Below are 23151 nucleotides of genomic sequence, written 5' to 3' on the forward strand. Positions count from 1 at the left end.
AATATTACTTGAAAGGGTCCACTTAAGAGTGAAATGTGACATTTTTAAACTTTAGATTATGATTGGATCGATTAGTACACCCATAAACTACGCAAGCTGGCATATTTGGTAAAACATCTACGTCTCCACGCAGTAAAAGCACCAGATGCTATTTAGGAAACGACCACAAAAGCCTAACAGTCTAAACTGGGCATGGGCATATCAGAATGACATCATGGGGAAGTATCACCGCTGTGAACCATGGAGGTATAAATGAAGTGAACCTAATGTTTTGGGCTACATAAGTTGGCGGACGTCGACTTCACGTTTGTGACGTAAAGACGAATCCCTTTTTTTCTGACCAACGTGTTCGCTACGATACTTCATGAAAATATTATCTTTGTATTGTTATTGTAGTAGTTTGTGTGGTTATCTTTGTGTTGTTATTGTTTTTTGATTTAGTAGCGGGTGTTAAGGTTGGTTAAGGAAATTAGTGACTAAGTTTAACAACCACAACGGCCAGCATGAACAAAATGTTGGTAAGTTAAATTTATCCATACAAGTTGTATGAGTACGTTGGCAGGTTAAGGATTTGTACTAGAACCGCGTTCGAACTACCATAAAAAGATATACATCTTTTATGATCATCACGTTATTTTTTTCGAGCTAGTTATCTTAATTCGCAATTTAATTTGACCTACATACTGCAGTAGAAGCGGCATTTTATTTTGCTGTGGTCTTCAGTCCCGAGACTGGTTTGATGCAGCTCTCCATGCTATCCTATTCTGTGCAAGCTTCTTCATCTCCCAGTATTTACTGCAACCTATATCCTTCTGAATCATCCTTTAGTATACCGTAACATCATTTCTACAATGTATTGTGATTCATGCAGTGATTATTTTCTGTGTGCAACCGAGTAGTCAGTTTTGCTCATATTAATGCTGTTAAATGTTGAAGTGGCTCCGTTTTATATTTCTGTTAGGATGTCTCGACTGCCACTATGTGGAGTAAGGGAAAGAGGTTAGGTAAATGTATATGTTGACACATATGAACATACTTTCAGGGATTATGTGGTGTTCCCATACTAGAAATATGTTTGTTGTGTTAAAGTAATAATACCCCTTGAATCCTTATACGTCTATTTCAGGCAGTAGCAGCACTTGCTGGCAAGTGTAAGCAACTACTGATGCCCCTTCAACACGATGTGCCAGTGTCTATTTCCAGCAGATTTAACTTGAGTATTATTAGTAGCTTCTGTACATCAACAAATCCTGTAACTACCAAATCAGCACTACAGGTAAACATTGGCGAGACAGCATACATTTATCTCGAGATAAATTTGTTTGGTTGCTCATTGTTATTTCTTGTGTGCTTGCTTGTATCAGGAAGAGGAGCTAGACAAACTGTATAAAATTTTGGAGATAGAAGTTCGAGGAAATGACCCTGCAGTTCTAAAGAGCTATGAGACCTTTGCAACAATGGCAGCTCGTGAATTGGGAATCACAGTGGGAGAGTGGCAAGTACAGTACATATGTAAAATATCATGACTAAAGTTTGTAATTTTCGTGTGACCTAACAGTTAACATGGCAAATCAAATTATGAACAGTTAGAATGATACTTCTTATATATGGAAATTTTTTGACCACGTACCATTATCAGTGCATAATTTCATATCTTTTTTACAAGTTAACTATTACTTATTCTACTATAACTTTTGCTTGGGGAGGGGGGGACAGTCCTTTGTACACTGCAGACTGCAGATAATCAATGTCTGACAGCCCAGTTAATCTGTTGCTTGACTTGTTCCACACCCCTAAAGATTCTCAGTGAGATTAACAGAAAGAAGAATTAAATGTCATCTCCTTTTTTTCTTAGAAATTAACAAAAAACATATTTTCAAATAAATTTGCTTGCTCCAGGTGCAGTGTAGTCCTCTTTTTGTTGGTTTGAGAACTGTATACAGGAACAAATTTGCCCTTTCAAACATGTACATTATTTTGTCAGTAATCCACTGTTCATTATTTGATAGTAAATGAAAAGACTTAGGTCACAAAATATTCCCAGTGGTATTAATTTCTGATTGACTCTAATGTGTCATCCATCAAACTAAATATTGCGTATTCTCTTGACAGCCTTGTTTGACATAAATCCAAACTGTTTCGTTACGGACAGTTGCCTTGTATATTGTTTGTGTTACATACTACAGGGAAATAGCACAAAGAAGTTCCAGAATGAAATATTACTTCTATATATCAATGGTAGGCAATGAAACTCTTGTAACTCCATTTTGTTAAATTTTGCAGGTGAAGCAGTAACAGTTTCTTAAAAAATAATATAAAATGATATGGAAATTTGCTACATGTGTAACACTATAGTAGAAGCCTGGTTGTTGTCAGAGAGAAATCTGTGCACTTTCAAATCTCTCATTAATTATGGAGTTACTGGAATTATGAATTTTTGTAGACAGATGGAGTTAGGAGGTTTTCATTGCCTACCATCATTATGCTATTCATATTGGTTTTCCAGAAAAGCTTTTACTGAAGAAATTTGGGTCTCTTGAAAGAATAATTCTGTTTCTTTCTGCCACTTGTATGCCATTGTGAAGTGTTACCTCTTTGTCTGCTTAACGCATTATCGATATTTTGCAAAACGGAGGTGAGTTGAGCTTACTGATACCAAATGCCAGCTTTGATCCTTGACATACTGTTGTGATGCCCTTAAACAGAAGTAGAACAAAACACTGAGAATATTTCTTTTCTGCATTAATTACGTGCAAGATATTTGTGACAAACTGAACTGCAATGTAGCCCAGTGTCTAGGTTGGTTTGGAAGGTGAGAGTTCCGTTATAAGTCAGTGAAACCGCCATATACATATGAAATCTTAGCTGTGTTGAATGTAGATTTCACTGTATGGTTTATGTCTGCCATTTTGATGATGTGGATTGAAGCAGATGGGTGGTATGTGTAGGTTCATGTTTACTAGAATTAAATCTCAGTTGTATCTTTATTTACTTGTTTTCACAAGTGATACTTGTGGATTATATCTTCCAGCAAAAAAATAATTAACTGGAGGATACTCACTAGTTTTCTCTAATACCTGCCGACAGTGTGCTTAAAGGTGTAAATTGGGAAGGCAGTTGTGTAGGCTTATTGCTGTCTAAATTTAACTTGCTTAGAGTTGTGATGCTCTCAGCTTGCAACAGTTTCTTGTTTAACACAGGTTCCTTATCATTTGTTTAAAATGGACTACACTAGGGATGAGAAAAAGTAGCATCTAGGAGACGTAGGTCAGTCCACCCCCCCCCCCCCCCAAAAAAAAAAAGAAAAAAAAAAGGATCAACTTCCCTTCATTTCTCATTGCGAGTGAGAAGCACACACTGTTTGCAGAGCTGCCATCAGGTAGAATTGTAAGAAACAATACAGGGTTTCATATGGCAACACTGCACTCCGTGTTCTCATCTGGGATTTTGAAAGTGTGGATTTTGCTTATCTGTAGTTTATTATCAGCTTATTATTGAAAAACAATTTTCCTAGTTTGAGTTCCTTGAGCAGCATATTAAAGATTCATTCTGTCCGCTATGAGAGCCGAAAGGTATGAAAAGGACCTGGTAATTGAGAAGAAGGGAGTCAGGCAGGATCCTGGCTTATCCCTCATATTATTCAATCTGTACATAGAACAAACAATAAAGGAGACCAGTGAGAAATTTGACAAAGGAATTAAAGCTCAGGCAGAAGGAAAAAAATAAACTTTTGTCAATGACATCATATCGCTATCAGTGATGCAAATGATGATAGATAAGTTGAGTGAAACAGATAGTGTCATAAAAAGAAGTTATAAGGTGGACATGTATCAAAGTAAAACAAGAGTAATAGAGCATAGCTACATTAATTCAGACAATGAAGAGAGAATCAGACAGTCATTTCACGAAATCGGCAGCATCAAAGAGGATATAAAATGCAGAATGGCAATAGCAAGATAAGCTTTTTTGAAAAAGGTGAAATATTGTAATATTGAACATAAAAGTAAAGTATTGAATCTACCGATACCACCCATAAGTGCTTTGACCCAAGGGCTTCATGGCACAAACTTGACTAAAAGCAGAGAGAGGGAGGTGAGTGAAAAATGTGACTTTTGTTTGTAGATTGCTGCTGCAGATGTGTTTGTGTGTTTTGTTTACAATATGTGACTTAGTTCTTGTGTGTGCCACATTGGTCATTTGATTTTGTTGTTGTTTTGGATTTGATTTGTCATGTGTGTTTGTGGGTCGACGGAAGCGTCCGATACCACCCGTCGGCTTTGACCCGTGACGTATGGCTGTTGTGGTGTGTGACATCAGGGCGGCACGGAGTTTAGTTTGTGAGAGTGGAGTGTTTGTACGTGTCATTTTGATGTGGTCGGTGGTGCTCTCTGGTGGTGTGTTTATGTGTTGTGTGTTAGGTGATGTTTTTGGTTTAGTTTGCATGTGTGGCGTGTTTATAGGTGGCATATTGTTGTAGTCGGTGGTTCGCTCTGGTGGTGTGTTTATGGATGGCGTGGTAATGTCAAGGGAAGTGCTCGATTCCAGTGGATTTTGTGTGTAGTGGAATTTGGGGAGGTTGTGGGGTCTTGTTATTTTAGTGTTTTTTGTCGTTTGGTGTAGTGGCAAGTGTCTATATTTAGTTTGTCCCCACCCAAAAAACCCCAATTTCCACACTTGTCTTGTTAGTTTGATTAGGTTTTTTGTGGTAGGCGTGTGTATTGGTTTTTCGATGTATTTTTGTGTTTGTTGATGTGTTTATGTAATGACGCCATAGGCGCCATATTGGAGTTGTAGTGGATGGTCGTTGCTGCCACATTTGTGACATCATGGGTCAAAGCAGATGGGTGGGATTGGACACTTCCGTGTTCGTTATGTGTAAAACTGATGTAGTGTTGCTGCTGTCATGGAGCACGTGCCTACCAGTTCATGGGGTTGGATTACTTTGTTCACATGGTCTATAGGGTGGTCAGAAACAGTCTGAAAAGATTGTAATGGCATTGCAGGGCAATCTGTGCTGAGAAATAATTGTTAAGAAAAAAATTGGACGCATTGTGCCATTTCTGAGTTAATTAAGTTAGTCAATCAGGTCATTGCACATATGAATACAAGCAGCCTGCCAGATACAATTAGTGTCAGTTTTTCTCATAGTGTAGATGATAGTGCACAAAAGTGCTCAGCTTTTTCTCAGGTTCAATCCTTACTACTGTCCCATTTTCAATTTTTGTATCAATCACTTCTTCTATCCATGGAAACCGAATGGAGATCACAATTTCTCTCTCTGTGTGTGTGTGGGGGGGGGGGGGGGGGGGGGGGGAGGAGCTGCTTAGCTGCTTGAATTTGGCAATGGCTTGATTGGCTAAATGCAATGCTAATTAACTTGGGAGTGGTGCAACATATCCAATTTTTTTTGTTAACAATTATGGCTCAACACAAACACCCTGCAACTCCTCTACAAGCTTTTCTGACTGTTTCTGTATATAGGTCTAACAGAAATTTTGATCCATTTAGGGGATGTGGGTGGCAGCTTGAATCATATTGAATTTTAAACTTGTATAGGTTTAGTGGCGATAACAGTCTATATGAAATTATGTGATGACTTCTGCAATTTTTGTTTGTTTTCATTATTTCAATTTTTGTGTTACCCACCCTGATTCCCAAAAAACTAGTTTGTCAGTTTTTATTTCAGTAATATTTTCATGGTGTTAGTGATGTCGAACATTTGTTGTTCTGTGAGGCCTGGATCACTGCCATTTTGATGCTGTTTCTGGCTCATCAGCACAGTATCGTATGTGCAGTTCCTGAGACGAAGAGACACCCACAGACTAGACAAGCATAAAGAGATGCATCAAACGTGACTACCACAACTAATTAACAGAATGGATTTCTTTTAGGTTATACCACTAAGGTTGTCAGTATAGACCAAGAAACATGGTGACCTTCAGTAACTTCCTAGTGCCATACTCTTTAGAATCTGATGTTTTTACTTTCAGATATTATTGCCAATTATAGTCTTAAACTTAATTGTTCTCTTTTAAAAATTCAGAGAACAGTAGACCTATTCTTGTTCAAAACAGTGATTCTCTAACTTCATTGTACAATTACTCGAGAAACAGGTTGTTTATGAGAATTTTCGAACACTTACAAAACTATGAATAAAAATCTCTCAGTGTACATGCCGCGTCAATTCAGGATGAAACTCCAAGCTTTCGACCACTACCTCCATGGTCATCATCAGGGCTAAAACTGACTGCCGTGAACTAGCGAGGCTCCCACATTTATATGTAAGGGACGGCTTCTGATTGGCTGGAATATGTCATAGCAACAGCGATATGGCTCCTAGTGAAGTGGTGCCCTCTACTTCCATAGGTGTAGTTTCTATCCCGCGTTGCTTGCAGCACCATCCCTTGAATCAGGAGGTAAAGTGTGGGAAGTATTTCTCTGCGATTTTTCTTTATCCAGTGCACTCTTCCAAGTGTTGCTAAGTGCATAGCCGTTGTCTCTGTTAAAGTAATTGTCGCTAAGTCTAATTTCGACAGCTTCCCAGATCACAGAGTCCCAGTAATTCGATGCCTGGGCTATTACTCTGGTTTCTACAAATAAAATCTTATGCTTGTTAAGCAGGCTATGTTCAGCCACCGCTGATTTTCCAAATACCTGTATTTCAGGTGGCAATGGTGCTCGATGCAGCGGTCGGCAACGGTTCTTACAGACTGGCCCACAACTTCTTACCACATTCGCAAGGAATAGTATAAATTCACCAGTTCGTCGGAGAGGCCAGAGTTTTTAAGTAGCTCCTTTGTCTTCCTGCTGAGCGCCGATGTGGGATCCCGTCTGAGAATCCGGTATGTGCTGTCCTCAAGTAACAATCCAACTTTCTTGTAGTAATCTTTAGCATTGATGATTACCGTGGCGTTCCCTTTGTCAGCAGGTAAAACAATTAAATCTTCATCCTTCTGCAACAATTTCAGTCCTTGTCTCTCCTCTCCACTGATGTTTGACTTAGGCGGCTTGGATGTCGCTAAAATCCGGCTAGTAGCAAGCCTTACGTCATCCACTGCTTCTTGAGGAAGATAATGAACTGGTTGTTCCACTCCACTAATAATCTCAACCACCAGTAACTTACGTAGGGCTGGGGCAAAGTTCAAACCTGTACTGAGAGCCGAGATGGTGGCTTCATCAAGTTCCATGTCAGAGAAGTTGATAACAGTGCGGTGAATGCCGTTGGAACCAGTAGTTCCTTGATCACGGTTAAGCCGCTCAAATTTATCAGCCAGTTTCGCCATAGTCCTGCTAGGAAAATTAAGGAAATGTTGAGACTACTCAAAGATAGTCTCGGCTTAAGAGTGCCGGAAATTTATACTATTCCTTGGGAATGCGGCAAGAAGTAAGTGGGCCAGTCTGTAAGAACCGTTGCCGACTGCTGCATCGAGCACCATTGCCACCTGAAATACAGGTATTTGGAAAATCAGCGGTGGCTGAACATAGCCTGCTTAACAAGCATAAGATTTTATTTGAAGAAACCAGTGTAATAGCCCACGCATCGAATTACTGGGACTCTGTGATCCGGGAAGCAGTCGAAATTAGACTTAGCAATAACAACTTTAACAGAGACAACGGCTATGCACTTAGCAACACTTGGAAGAATCAGAAGCCATCCTTTGCATATAAATGTGGGAGCCTCGCTGGTTCACGACAGTCAGTTTTAGCCTTGATGACGACCATGGAGGTAGTGGTCGAAAGCTTGGAGTTTCATCCTGAATTAACACGGCATGTACACCGAGAGATTTTTATTCAAGAAATACCTTATATGTGTAAGTACCGGTACAAGTGCTTTGAATATGGAACTTATTTCATAGCAAACCAGCATTTGTTGTTCACAGTTCTGCCAAAGAATACATCACCCCTGAGTTTCATTGTATATCAATGGAAATAAACATGCATTTTTGAGAATTTTCGGAGGCTACCATTATACTGTGCAGAATATATGAGCAACTTTTAGTAAATTGGTGTGCAGATATTTTAACAAACATCTTGTGTTACATCTAGTTGTCCCTTAAATGGAAATGACCCTATATATTATGTGGAAGTATCATAAATTAATTCAGTTTTCGATTTTGCCAACAACTGTAATTAACCTCAAAACATTTTAAGAAACTAAAAATTCTGTCACAGGTTTTTGTGTTGTTTTAATAGAAATCTTGTTTTGTGTATTTCCTTCAATTCTTATAGGTAATTAACATCTTTTTAACTCAAAAAATTAAAAGATAATCAGCAGCCTTAATTTAAAGTTATTTGTTCACTATCTTGTAATACATTGCATTAGCCAGAATGCAGCCCCCCTGTGAATGCTGCTCTTGAACACGGGATGTGTTGTTGATGTTCACAAGCAGCTGGAAATCGCCCTGACTACTGTCAAACAATTGGCAGCTGCAGCAAATCAGTGTGTTGGAAGAGCACCCAAGAGTCGTGAACCTATACATCAGATACTATCCACTTCTGTGGATCATATCTCCTCTGCAGAAAGTACAAGATCTGCCATTACTTGTCCACTTTACTGTGAGTGGTGAGTCACTGGTAGACCTGGGTGTCCTTTATAGGGTGGGCTGGGGCCAGGGAGGACTCAGGGTGTTGCACTAATCCCCCTAGCCAGCAAGTTTGAGGTTCTGTCTTTCACTGAAACTAAGCGAATGGCCCTCACTTCAGCTGTTTTTGGGGAATCTGTTTTGTTCATTGTCAAGAGGAAGCATACGCAAAAGGATAGGGTTCTATTAATTATCAACATGCAGCAAATGATGGCGTCCCTTAGGGAAATGGCTGCAAGGGCAGGAAATGACACCTTGTGTGATCAGTGTGCATATCTAGAAACCTCATTCAACATGTTGAAGATGCTATGCTGGCAGCCGTTGAGGAAACAGGGTGCAGCCAAATGCAGATTGTGGCGCAAATTGGAACACGATACCTGTCGCCTGGACTGCGAGGTCAGATTTGGGTCATTACAGCAACTGGCAGAGAAGGTTGAGAAGACCAGTCTTGTGCATAGAGTTTCAGTGAACGTCACAATGTGCAACATTGTCCCCAGGACTTTCTGGACTTGCACCATAGGGTTGAGAACATCAGAGGCTGCTATTCAGGTAGCTGACTGGGTGGAGTGCACATGAGGGTGCGTGTCTTTTTTTTTTTTTAATAAATAACAAAAAAAAGGATTAGGCAACTCTCCATTCAGTCCAGATAACGATAACTGTAGGAAACCTGGAAGTATTAGTGTAAGACTGAAAGAAGTGCCTCCAACAGGTGAGAGTATTAAAATCCTAATGGTAAACTGCTGAAGCATTCACAATAAAGTCCCACAATTTGAAGCGCTCATGAAAAGCTATGAAGCTCACATAATACTAGGTACAGAAAGATGGTTGAAACCTGAATTGATTGCAATGAGAGTTTTTGGGGAAAATTTAAGTGTATATTGAAATAATAAGCAAATGGGAAATTGAGGCAGTGTATTTTGTCACAGTAGACAAGAAACTCATATCCATGGAGACGGAAATCGAAGCTGCATGTGTGATTGTTTGGGCAAGACTCAGTATCAAGGGTGGTCATAACTTGATAATTGGAACCTTCTATCGCCCACCAGACTCGTCTCATGGTGTAACTGAAAACTTAAGAGAGAACCTCTTTTTACTTGTACATAAGTTCTCCAATCATACTGTAATAATCAGTGGAGATTTTAAGCTCCAACAATTAACTAGGGTGCACATAATAAGGCATCCTCCAAAACATTACTAAATGCCTTCTCTGAAAACCACCTAGAACCAATAGATAAGAAAGCCGCTTATGAGGAACATACATTGAATCTAACGGCAATAAATAGACCTAAAAATAAAATAATTAACTCCATTTTGAAATGTTCCATTACAAAGGAAAACGTAGGAGAAATGCCTCAGTTTAATTCTTGTATCACTGAAAAGATGAATGAAATAAATATTAGTGTCAGTGTTGTTGAGAAACAGCTGAAATCGTTAAAATTAACACAGCTCCATTGCCCAATGGAATCCCTGTTGGATTTTGTACTGAATTTGTGGCTGAGTTAGCTCCTCTTCTAACTACAATCTTTCGTAGAGCCCGTGGACAAAAAACCCTGCCCAGCTCTTGGAAAAAAGCACAGGTTACACTCATCTACAAAAAGGGTAGCAGAAGTGATCTACAAAACTACCATCCATTATCCTTGATATGAATTTGTTGTAGAATCTTAGACCATATGCTGAGCTCAGACGTATCTTGAACAGAATGACCTCCCAATTACCAACCAGCATGGATTCTGAAAGCATCAATAATGTGAAACCCAACTTGTGCTTTTCTCACATAATGTACTGAAAGCTTTGGATAAAGGCAGTATTTCTTGATTTTCGAAAAGCATTTGACTCAGTACCACTCCTACATCTATTGTCAAAAGTATGGTCATATGGGGTATTAGAGAAATTTGCAACTAGATTGAGAACTTTTAGGTTGGAAGGACACAGCATGTTATCTTGGATGGAAAGTCATTACCAGATGTAGAAATAACTTCAGTTGTGCCCAATGGAAGTGTGTTGGGACCCTTGCTATTCATATTGTATATTAATGACCTTGCAAACAGTATTGATAGTAACCTCACATTTTTTGCAGATAATGCAATTATCTGTAATGAAGTACTATCTGAAAGAAATTGCATAAATATTCAATCAGCTCTCAGTAAGATTTCAAAGGAGTGAAAATATTGGCGTCTTGTTTTAAATGTTCAGAAATGTAAAATTGTGCACTTCACAACAAAAAAAAATGTAGGATCTTATGACTATACTGTCAGTGAGTACTGTTGAAATTGGCCAACTCATACAAATAGCTGGGTGTAACACTTTGTAGGGGCATGAAATGCAATGATCACATAGACTCAGTCATGGGTAACGCAGGTTTTAGACTTTAGTTTATTGGTAGAATATGAGGGAATTGCAATCAGTCTACAAAGGAGGTTGCTTACAAATCACTCATCCTACTGGATCTAGAATATTGCACATGTGTGTGGGACACGTACCAAATAGGACTAACAGGGAATATTGAACCTATACAGAGAAGGGTAGCATCCATAGATTTATTTGATCCATGGGAGAGAATCACAGAGATATTGAAGGAACTGAACTTGAGGACTCTTGAGAACAGACGTAAACCATCCCAAGAGAGTTCATTAATGAAGTTTCAAGAACTGGCTTTAAATGATGATTCTAAGAATACATTACAATTCCCTATGCATTGCTCACATAGGGATGCGATTAGAATAATTCCTGCACACACAGAGGCATTGAAACAATCATTCTTCCTGTGCTCCATATGTGCATAGAATGGGAAGAAACCCTAATAACTGATACAATGGGGTGTACACTCTGCCATGCACCGTACAGTGGTTTGAGAATACAGGTGTAGATGCAAAATATTGTTTTATCAGCCTGTGTACAGATTTCCAGTCTATAGAATTTTACTCTTTCCAGATGTACTGTTTCCATATTTATATGGGGTTCCCAAACCAGGTTTCCAAATACCGCTTATGGTTGTTCAGGTAAACACACCATTATCAGTTCTGGAAATGTGATTCTAGCTGCCGGATTTCCATTTCCACGATTGATTTTTGCTCCAGTATAAACACACAGCCATTTTTGAAACATACGCGAGTTGTCAGGTTACATCTTGGATTAAAAAATTGAGTGACTTTTTGTGCAGTGGAGGATCAGTAGAAACATTAAACTAAGGTTGAAGTTCTCTACCACTAATATTTAATTGAAAAGAAACAGAATTTGTGGTGACTAAATCAGAAACCAGAACAGCTGAGGCCCAGATACCATTTTTGGCTGGTCTGACTAAACCACTTTAGGCCTTAATATTTAAAAAGAAAGCAAAAAACAAACTCCAGAATTCAGTTTTTGTCCTCTGGAAATTATGTCACACGTGGTCATAGTGTGTAGCTCTTAATTCACCAGATCCAAGGCTCCACCAAATGTGCCAACTGTTGTGTTCTCCCTGTCTAGTTATTGTATTTAAAAATAAGGTCAACACGTACCTAAGCTGCTAAAGTTGTGGATTGTTGTTTTAGTCCAGGGGGTGGTATATTGACAAAAGAAAAGAACTTTATTGATTTTTTTTTTATGTTGTGTGCATCCAAAGATTTGAAAGAAAGGTTTTTGATTTTTTTCGCTTATTGTTTCAGTATACTTATTGTCCTGTCTGATGGTTGTAATAAAACCCATGACAGACATATTATTTGAAGTAATTCGTGTAAAGAAATTTACTGTATGATACAAGTTGTGTAGAATCAGTGGTGATAAAAGTTCATCTTCTCATTTGGATTCTTTAAGATTCAAATTTCTACAGAGTATATTTTATAACTGCCTTTCCACATAATATATTAAAAACAAAGATTCCAAGACTTACCAAGCGGGAAAGCGCCGGCAGACAGGCACATGAACAAAACACACACACAGAATTACGAGCTTTCGCAACTGGCAGTTGCTTCGTCAGGAAAGAGGGAAGGAGAGGGAAAAATGAAAGGATGTGGGTTTTAAGGGAGAGGGTAAGGAGTCATTCCAATCCCGGGAGCGGAAAGACTTCCCTTAGGGGAAAAAAAGGACAGGTGTACACTCGCACACACACACACACACACACACACACACACACACACACACACACACATATCCATCCGCACATACACAGACAAAGTTATTTTGGTGTCTGCACATTTACTCGCTGCACTGTACTCTGACTTCTGCGTATGTGGACTGCTGCTAGCGCCACCTTGCGACGACCGCAGGTCAAATGCACCGCATGGTCATACCCGGAGGTGATTTGAACCCGCAAACCGCCTAACCAAGCATTGTTTCACCATGTATCAGCATTATCCGTAATTTATGAGCATGAGTGTAGTTTATTTTTCTTTATAATAATTCATCATTTTCATTACTCATCTTCCATTACCTAATACCAGATGTTTTAGTTACTCCTCTTTTATTTCCTAGGTATATTTTGCTACACACATTGAAATAAAAGAAGTCTAATAAAATCTGAATGGTATATACTAGTACTTTCCAGTTTGCTGGATATGTTTACTTGTTGGGTTAATGACATTTATTATGCCTTCTTTGCTACCAAGCTTCTCCAGAATGATTAGTGTAACAGCACTGCATAGATACATTTCATGTAGGGCAGCAATTTATTCAGAATAGGTGCATGAAAATTATTCTGTAGTAATTAAAACCTTGTTATTTTTCTTCCACTTGCCAGTTTGTTAGGAGTGGTTTCTCAGATAGTATTAGCATATGTATAATCACATTTATGCTTGTTGCTTAACCTTACTTTTCACTATTAAAAATGTGTGTTCTCTTAAAACTAGTGCAGTGAGTGCTTACAGTGTGTTTTTGGAAGTCTCTCTTCATATACTACATGTGTAAAGGCTGATGAAAATACTGTTTACTTCAGAGAACTGTGGCTCAAACCATGGAGTACTAGCTTCAGGAGGTATGAAATTTGATTCAGTATTATAATCTCTGAAATAACATCACGTACCCTCTCAGTCTGTGAAGTTTCATTTCATTTCCTCCTCCCCTTCTTGGTCCTTCACTTTTTTGTGAGGCCCGAGAAAAGAGAGAGAGAGAGAGAGAGAGAGAGAGAGAGAGAGAGAGAGAGAGAGAGAGAAAGAGAGCCATTGTTTGATTTATCTCATTTAGAAAATAAACAGCAATTACTACAATTATCCATATGAATGGCACTGACACATGCAACAGACTAGAAAACTGCCTTTCTGACCTGTAATATGTCTGTATGTATCAGCCATCAGTGACTTGCAGCTGAATGTTTGGCTTTCCTCTCTCTTGTTCATCTCCTCCGTCCTGGGATTTCTGTTATTGAAATACTTTATCACCGTGCCTTTAGAAGCAGTACATAGCAGGCTGTTGGACATTCTTAGACTTTCAAAATGTCTGTTTCTGTAATTTTATAAGTTGACTTCTTTGAGTTGCCAATGTTATTTACTGAATGTTTGCTGTAAGGTTTTTCAGCATTTCTGACACTGAACACTATGTCAGATAAATCTGTGACTATTTGCAGTCATGTCATTGTATCCTCACTGTCTCCTGTATGTTGATGTGGTAAGGATTTTGCAGTTTGTGCCAATTTCTTTACCTAGCTTTGGACACCAGTGATAATTCTATGATCATAAAACTTTCCATGACACATCATTGCTGTTTCCACTGCCTAGTTGAGTAATAACACAGTACCAGTTTGATATATATATTTTTAATGTGTATGGAGGAGCATAAGCTTCCTGAAAGGTAACAACAGAACATCATGTGATCTCTTGACATTATCGATTAATGATGTACTTCTGAGTGAACGCTTGGAACAATACAACCTGGTTATCCTGATCTGTTGCTCACACAATATTGTGTGAAGAATGGGAGTTCGATTTTCATGTTTGGAGTTTTCAGAATCCATTTGGTTGTCAGAAAAAAGTAATTTCATTCAAATTTGGTCAACATATTTATACTTGGATATTCTGCAACTGATATATATATTGAGAATATCCAAGTTGCACTTTCATTGGATGAAAATTATCTGTATTATCTTCCAATTGCTGAGAACAATTTTCTGTTCAGGGGATCTGAAGAAATGTACTCTCAAGAGAAAGTTAAGTCAGTTGCAAATAATGCATAGAACTTTCTGTAATTGACTGGCAAATTCTTATAATCCAGCACATCAATTTTTAATTTTTCCCACATAATAACTAAGTTTAATGGAGACACAATGAGTTAAATCGTAGTTCAAGGAATACATTTAAAGTTTGCTTGACCAAATAAAAGAGTAACTATGAAACTTTTTTCATACATTTTGTAGTGCGATGCCACAGCATTGAGTGAAGGTGTCGTGTGTTGGACATGCCACCATTCTTATGCAATGACAGTTGTTGTGTAGGCATGTAGTATGATGATCTGGGCCTGACATTCAGTTATGCTCTGGTCAATCCACCAAAATATCAGGAACACTAGTGTCCTCAACCAAGGCGATAGGGAAGGCACCCAGATCCTCCCATCTGTGAAAGCGGCAGGCTGTGGTATTGAACTCTGTGACTGGTGATTATGATGAGGTAGTCCTCTCTCCCAGTAGTGGCTGTCGTTGCTCAGTTGCATGCAAGAAATCTACAACAGACTTGTGCTAGACATCACTTTGCAGTAATCAGAGGATTGAGTGCAAATGTCATGCAGGCCATTGATCTGTCTGACCGACTGCCTTATGAGCTAAACTGCTGGGATATTTATGGAGCAAAGTAGTGGCTAGACATAGGCATAGGTCTTCCTATTATGAAGGTATCATTGACTCCCATTATGCCATGCTTGGCTAACGAGTTTGTTGTTGTATAGGACAGGTTCGTAAAAGCTCTTCATACATGTTATTGCATTAGAAATGGCATTTCTTTCTTCACATAATGAACATGACATGATCCTGTCCAGCTGCTATGCCCCACTACATTTCTCCTTACTTTCACTGTCTGGTTCACCAGAAGCACTGATGTATTTTCCCCTGACCCAGTCTCCATGGTGAAATGCTACTCTCCGTGCCTGCCTCCTGTCAACACCACCATGATGTAAGCGAGGTAGCTTCATTCTATTTCTCAATGCAAACTGGTATTCAATAACTTTTTTGGTCATGTCATTCTACGTACAATGAGTTTTTCAAGATAAAAAAGTTGGAAATGTCAAATTAAACACCTTTCAGCCATCAAATTTCCAAACTTATTTTGTTTGGCAAACAGTTTCAGCATTTTACTACGCCATCTTCAGGTCCCTGACCGATGAGTAGGAAAAATCTATCTCAGTTGTGATCAAAACAGGCCCAAGCAATACTGGTATTAGTAATATTTGCTTCAGTGATCACCTGCCAACCTGAAGTGATCACTATAGCACATATTACTAATACCAGCATTTCTGTCCCCTGTTTTGATCACAACCAAGGTAGATTCGTCATACATGTTGGTCAGGGGCCTGACGATGGTGTAGTAAAATGCTGAAACTGGTTGCCAGAAAGATGTTTAATTTTACATCCTTCATCAAACGGCGAAGTTCCCCAACCATCTCTAAAAAGATGGACAGTCAGAGAAAAAATGGGGCAGGGAGGCAGCTCTTTGTTTCTTAACGTACGAGTTGGAAGCAAAATCTGTGAAGACTATAAACTGAATAACAAACCACTTGCAGTCTTTCATTATTATACAGTAGGTAGGTAGTGAGGTAGGTAGTGACATGCTACATTAATTTTTTGGCGAGTCGATATGTCTTAGATTTAAGAGATGTGAACAAAGGTTTATTTCAGATATATTATTCACTTGGTTGTCCACTGTACATCTTCCGTATACTTTCAGTTCAGACTAGCATTTATTGTTTAGCAGTACTTTACCTTCTCAGAAAAAATAAATAAATACTCTATCAGAACTATCTTGTGTTATCTTAGATGAGAGAATGCTGTACTTGTTATAGGGAGGAACAAAAAGACATAAATAAAAATAAGAATAGGCAAATCTTATTACTATAAGTTTTCGGCGAATACCATATGGTCTTTCTACTGCTATTTGGCCAGATGAAATAATAAACTTACATTGTTTACCTTTCATTGTGTTGGTTCTACACAGTTATATGCACAGACGTTAGTCTAAAGGCACACACTTTTAACTTTTATGTGCAATGTGTCATACATTCAATGATTTCTGCTAGTACATAATGTTTCCATAAAGTAAAAGTATAAATTCTCATAATGTGTTTTGCAGCTGGTCACCACGCAAGGCACACCATGAGAGGCTAACTCTGCTGAAGTCAATACATATCTACAAGAAACACCGCGTTCAATATGAGGTTCGAACATACTTCCGTTTCATGCAGTTCCTACGGCTCACCGGTTCTACTGCAGACACGTTTCTTGAATACATCCAGCGTAATCTTCCAGAAGGCGTAGCCATGAAAGCAACTAGAGTTGAGGTGCAGCAGCTACCTCCACATTTACATCCCACTGCAATTTTGGAAAGTCTTCAACGGCAGCAGCAGCAGCAGCAGCAGCAGCAGGAACAACAGCAGCAGCAAGAGACTCAACAGCAGTAGCTGTAATCTTTGGTGGTTACAGGGTGTTGTAGTTGAAGTGTATGATGTTTGTTACATAACAGACATCTTTGTTTTAAGTGTGTCATGTCATTCTGCATTTAACACTCTGTGTGATTACTGTTCTGTAGTGTGTCATTGAATGGAAACTTTAGTTTTGATGAACCAGTTATCATTCCTTAAAGTTGGAACTATAATGATCACTTACAGTGTTAAAAAAAAGTTGTTGATTGACTGAGGCCATGCATTATTTATTAGTGTGTTCTGTGTGTTCAGATTTTTAGGCAGTAAACTGTTCAAGTGAAATGGAACAGGGTATTATTTTATCTCTCGTTACTTCAGTGGTGCTAACTGTTTTATGTACTTTATATGGATGACAACAACTGTTATTTAGTTATCTGTGATACATGTGGAATTGTGTCTTTTCCCACTTGAATGTAATGTAGACAGAACTAAATTACAGTTTTACAGCTGCTGTTTCATTCTGCAAAATGTATCAACTTCAGCCAGTTCTCCCACTGGAGAGCCAGAGGCTTAAAGAAAGTACAAACCTGATTGCAGAAAGTTACAAGGAGTAAAGAGGATTCCAAATACTTTAGGATTAAAGGAGACCACTCACCACAAAGCAGAAGTATTGAGTTTCAGTAGGCACACACAAGAGAAGGAAAACTTGCTAGCTGGTAGTTACAGCACTATCTGTGTAAATAAATAGCATTATTAACTGTGACTGGTTGCTGTTTTCTTCTTTGCAAGAATCATGTGAATACATGTTTTTAAATAGTATAACTGTTTTCATCAAAAACCGCTTCTCATAACCATCAGATTTTCTAGCTCCAAATAGAACCACAGTGTGGCACAAAGACCAAGCACCATCTCCTAATGCATGTTTGGAAGATTTTCTCCATGGTTTGGCAATTGGACCAAGTTTAGGGACAGGCAACGTAATACCAAGAATACAGTAGCACTATAAAACCCTTTTTTTTTAGAAGAGAAATGGTTCTTAGAACATTTTCCGTTTCCACTCCTTAAATATTTCAGTACTACTTCGCAACAGATCTGCTACCAGTCACTTTTATCAGAATGATGGACCCTGAGTCGTATTTCTAAAGCCAGCGCAGGTATTTGGTAGATGCTTTTAAGGCATTTTCTGAAAATGAAACGAAAAAGGGGAACAGAGTTTTAATTTCTGGTAAATGTCTCCCCAACTAACTAAGCATTTCCAAATTTCTCATGTTTCTTCTCGATACTAAGCTCAATATGCACTTGTTATCTTGCTTTTAACTGTCAGTGACCCAATCTAACACTTCCCAAGTTACTATACCATGAAAAAAATAGCTGCTGCTCTCCATATAGCAGAGATGCTGAATCGCAGATAGGCACAACAAAAAGACTGTCACAAAGTAAGCTTTCAGCCAATAAGGTCTTTGTCAAGAAGCAGACAAAACACACACACACACTCACACTCCTGACACAGTTATCATCTTATAAGATGATGTAAAATATGCATTAAAAGTCAATAGGTAGAAAATTAAAATTGATTCCAGTATTCTAACATTACTGACTGAAGTCACGTATAGATGAGTTAGCAGTGATTAACATATTAGTCAGAAAGTATGATCCCCCATGTTACAGATTACTCACTGCAAGAAGCATCATCTCTTTCTTTGTGAAGGAAGTATTTTGCATTAAAAGTTACACATTTCGTGACTGGTTATGGATTGGTGATGTACCCACAATTGTCATATTCATGCCCTCTCTTATGAGGTTGTTTCAAAGGTTAAAGGGAGTACATTTTATGAACTTATAGATGCGTCCATATCTTTGTAAGATAGCCAGCAATGTCTGTCGTCTCATCCATATCAAGCTGCATAGTAAAAAAGTTGTTTTAATTGTCCTTTACCGGTCTCTTTGTTTAGTATTACAGGTCCTTCAGTCATTTTGTACAACTCTCTTTGTTATTTAGACTTTGTGTGACTTTTTAGATAAGTGTAACATTTGAAAAATTACGTAGAAAGCAATTCAGGTGTACTGCGTGAATGACCTTATAATTGTTTGGCGCTTATATTTATGAGCGGACAATAGTAGGAAGTATGAATAATGCATACTTGGGTATCACCTCTGGGGTCACAACATCCTGTTCATATGTAAAAGCATATACTGGCCTTCATTGTTCTGTAGTGGCAACAAGGAGTGGAGTGTGCAATTGGCCCAGCATACCAAGATGGAAATACCGTAAGTTTTTTATTCGTAAGGATGGGCCTATACAACAAATAATTTTAAAAGCATGTTATTTCAACAGATGCTTCAACAGGAAACTGCAAGTTTACCTGGCAAGCGTTTGTGTTAATACTAAAATCGTTGCTGCACAGTCAGACGCAAAGTTTCTCTGAGCCTCCAGTACATTTCTCCCTACATCTCTGTTCTTAGCTATTCATATCATCTTCAAAACCTGACTTGTTTACAATATTGTCTATATCTTTTGCTCACAGTTTCCCAGCTTTTGTCCCTCCTGATTTTCCTTTGAACACCGTCTTCATCAATCTTGCTTCTTTTATACATGCCCTACCCACCTAAATCTGACTTGTTTTAACATGTGCTAGCATTTCTAACTCTCCAGAGATGTGTTTCAGTGCTTCATTCTGTCTACATCTCCATTCTGTTCTCATATATTAGTCCACACACTTTCTGTTGCATTTTCCTCTCAAGCTTTTGTAGTATCTTTTCCTGTCTTGTAGTTAGTGTCCATGTCCTGGTTACCACTGGTCTGATTATTATCATATATTCTTGTCTTCGACATCTGATTCTATGCCTGCAGCTTAGACTTACTGGAGTACATAAAATTCTGGATACCAGTAGCTACTTGTTGTTGTAGTTCCTGTAGCACCACATTATCTTCCACTATCTGTGTTCCTAAATATTTAAATTGTTCCACTTTTTCACTTTCCCTAATGCATGCTCTGATCTCAATTTTTAATCCCTGTTACTTTTATAGTATTTTGCCTTCTTCTACGGCTGCTGCATATCAACTAATGGATGTTTGCAATCATATTTGCTCAGTCTTCGTATCTCTTCCAGTATGGCTCAAGTTCTCCACATTTCTTATTCTTGTCCACTGTCTAATGTTGCAGAGCCATGACATATGCATCTGGTTTGTAAATGGGTGGATTTACCTAATTTTTGGGTGCTGACTGAATACACTGTTAAAATCAGTCTTTCTCTATGACTTCACATTTCCTAGATACAAAGTAGAATAAGAAATGGTGATAGTGAAAATTGACACAATTAAGTCAAACAAAAATACACATTCAAAATGTTTGAAATCAATAATATTTTGTATGTATACATGGGCATGATGCCAATAAAAGGTCAAAATTAGTTCAGAAGATATTTTCATCTTTAATCATCTTTGCTTTTTGAAAAATGCAATGACCCCAGAAGTAGTCACCCATCATCGAAGGTCTCCAATGGCCTTGGTAATGGTGTTTCATGGTAAGAACGTTTTGGTGAAACCATTCACCATGCTCATCGCTTACACTCCCAAATTTTCTGCCAAGAAATCAAGGTGAGAATGTAAAAAGTGAATTTTAAGTGACATTCTACACCCCATGTTCTTATAGTTGTCAAACAGATCATTCACAATGGTAATATAGTTTTTGTTGTCTTTTCTGTTACCCAAAAAGCCCTTCACAATTGCTTTAAAAAAAGACTAGGCAGCTAATTGGGTGCCTGTGATTTTGGTATCAAAGGTTGGATCTTACAGCAATTTTGTTATTTGTGGTCCAACGAATATAGCCTCTTTCAGCTTTACCTCACTTAATTTCAGAAACTTTTCTTTAAGTGATTGAAGGCCTCACCTTCTTTATCCAGAGCTTTTACAAAGTTCTGAATAAGGCCCAACTTGATATGAAGGGGAGGCAAAATGATTTTATCGGACTCAACCAGTGGGTTATTGTTCACATTTACGTTTCCAGGAACATATGACTTCCTTATAGGCCATTCCTTGATTGTATAGTGGTTCTTGGTGTCACGGCTGTCCCAAAGGCACAAAAAGCAGCAGTATTTCGTGAATCCAGTCTGGAAACCTGTAAGGAGTGCAGCACCTTTTAAATCACAGCAAAGCTGCCATTCATTATCCTTATATTTGATTGCCTCTAGCAGCAAAGCCATGGTTTCATAAGTTTCTTTCATGTCTACTGTGTAAGCCAAAGGTACCAACGGAAATGCATTGCCATTATGCAGTAGTACTGCTTTGAAGCTGGTTTTAGTGGAGTCAATAAATAGTTGCCACTCCTGTGGATTATGTTGTACACCTAGCTGCATCATCGGACCATTGACATCTCTACATACACACTTTCAATTCTGCATATCAAAATATTGAGCAAAGGAAGCATCTCTTGATCTGAAACAGGAAGTTTTTGCCCCTGGAGCTAGAAGGTTCCGTTGTTGCAGTCTCAACCCCAAGAGCTCAGCTTGCTGTTTCGAAAGTTTTAGATCGCGAACCAAATTGTTCAGTTCATTTTGATTAAAGAGCTGAGGCAAAGTGTCATGATATTGAGGGAAGTACTGTTCTATATGTTCAATACTTTCTGATTCACTTGACATGGTGTCTGGTTCCGTGGCTTTCAAGCTACAGACAGGAACACGCAACACCTCATCATGGGGCACAGGCAAATGCACTGAAGATACATTTGGATACCTTATTTTGCTTGAATGTCCCGAATAATTTATAAGACAGAGTAACAGTCTGAATAATGGTCATTGGGCTCACACCCCACCATCAGAACAGCGAATGGCATGGCTCAGCGTTTTCCTTTCAACCACTTGGTTAAGGTTGTAGTATGTATTATGCAGGCAATATGAAGTGCAAAAATTTTATCTTGATCACCAGCAGGATAATTTATATGCCTTCTTAACATTATCAGTGATTGGTTTTCTTTGGGCTTTTGGAATGAATTTTCCACACACATAACAAAAGTTGTCAGGGTGGTTCAGACAGCAACGAGATTTTGTAGTTGCCATTTTTCTTAGTGTAAGTTTTAAATACAAAAAGCTTGCACTATCTTTCTTAGGAAACACTCTCTGGGGATCTCTTTCACACCACTGGATTACCACACCAACCATTTACTGACGATTTGTAGATCTTCTAGCTCTCCTCTCAAATCAAAAACAAACAATTAAACATCAAAACAGAAGAACAGCAAAAAGCAAAATACTGAATACAAAAATAAAAACCTTTAAAAACTCAAAAATGGTACATACTAAAACATTTTGAAATGTATATTCGGATTCTACACACAAAAATACATACTAGTTGATGTATCACATCCTAGATGCAAACTGGTTGTTGACTAGTGTTATCAGTTGAAGAAAGTGATACCTCTCAATTCAAACCATGTGACCTAAGTAAATGTTTCTTTATGTCTGGTTGTGTTTAGCAGTTCTCAGTCTCATTTTGCTATTCTACTTATCTCTTCATTTCTTTTCCTTGCTTCCATGGAATTTTAAGGATTCTTTGACATAACTACATCTCGAATGCTTCTAACTTGTTCATACTGTTTACTTTCAGCATCCAACTTTCTGTGCTGTGCCAAAGTATTGACCACACACAAATCTTTGTAACTTTAAATCTGAGATTAAGATCAAAGTCAGTGCTTGTAAACACTTTGTTAAATTTCATGAATGCACTACATCTGATTTCCACACCAGATGATCAGTTTTCACATAACCGCATCTATAAGTAGTTGAATCTGTTCTCCCTTTTTGTGGATTAATTGTTATGCATTAGTTCTACATTTTGATGTTTGTTTGAATTGTGAGTGACTATCATAAATTTTGCCTTTTTGGTGTTGATATTGAGGTCCATATTTCTACAGTGTTCTCCCACTGCAGTAAGGAGGCCTCGCTGATTGTTCATGTAATCAGCAATTAAGACTGTGTCATCCACATATCTTATGTTGTTAATCCATATCCCATTTACTTTAACATTTATAACACGGTCTTC

At 38.3% G+C, this 23151-nt stretch overlaps 2 protein-coding genes across 2 annotated transcripts in view; both read left to right on the forward strand.

Annotated features, from left to right (window-relative positions):
• Nucleotides 1-280: 280 nt before the first annotated feature.
• LOC126334939 (28S ribosomal protein S10, mitochondrial) lies at nt 281-17877 on the forward strand. The gene is made up of 4 exons (XM_049997680.1): nt 281-518; nt 1127-1276; nt 1365-1495; nt 16826-17877. The coding sequence occupies exons 1-4, from the start codon at nt 504-506 to the stop codon at nt 17151-17153; spliced, it is 624 nt and encodes a 207-aa protein (XP_049853637.1). The 5' UTR covers nt 281-503; the 3' UTR covers nt 17154-17877.
• A 1401-nt stretch (nt 17878-19278) lies between these two features.
• LOC126334938 (acyl-CoA Delta-9 desaturase) overlaps nt 19279-23151 on the forward strand; it is a 103919-nt gene continuing 100046 nt past the window's right edge. The window contains exon 1 of the mRNA XM_049997679.1: nt 19279-19382. Within this exon, the coding sequence (XP_049853636.1) occupies nt 19372-19382 (11 nt within the window). The 5' untranslated portion in view covers nt 19279-19371. The remainder of the gene's footprint in view (nt 19383-23151) is intronic.

This window comes from Schistocerca gregaria, chromosome 2 (genome assembly GCF_023897955.1).
Source record: "Schistocerca gregaria isolate iqSchGreg1 chromosome 2, iqSchGreg1.2, whole genome shotgun sequence".
Classification (NCBI taxonomy): domain Eukaryota; kingdom Metazoa; phylum Arthropoda; class Insecta; order Orthoptera; family Acrididae; genus Schistocerca; species Schistocerca gregaria.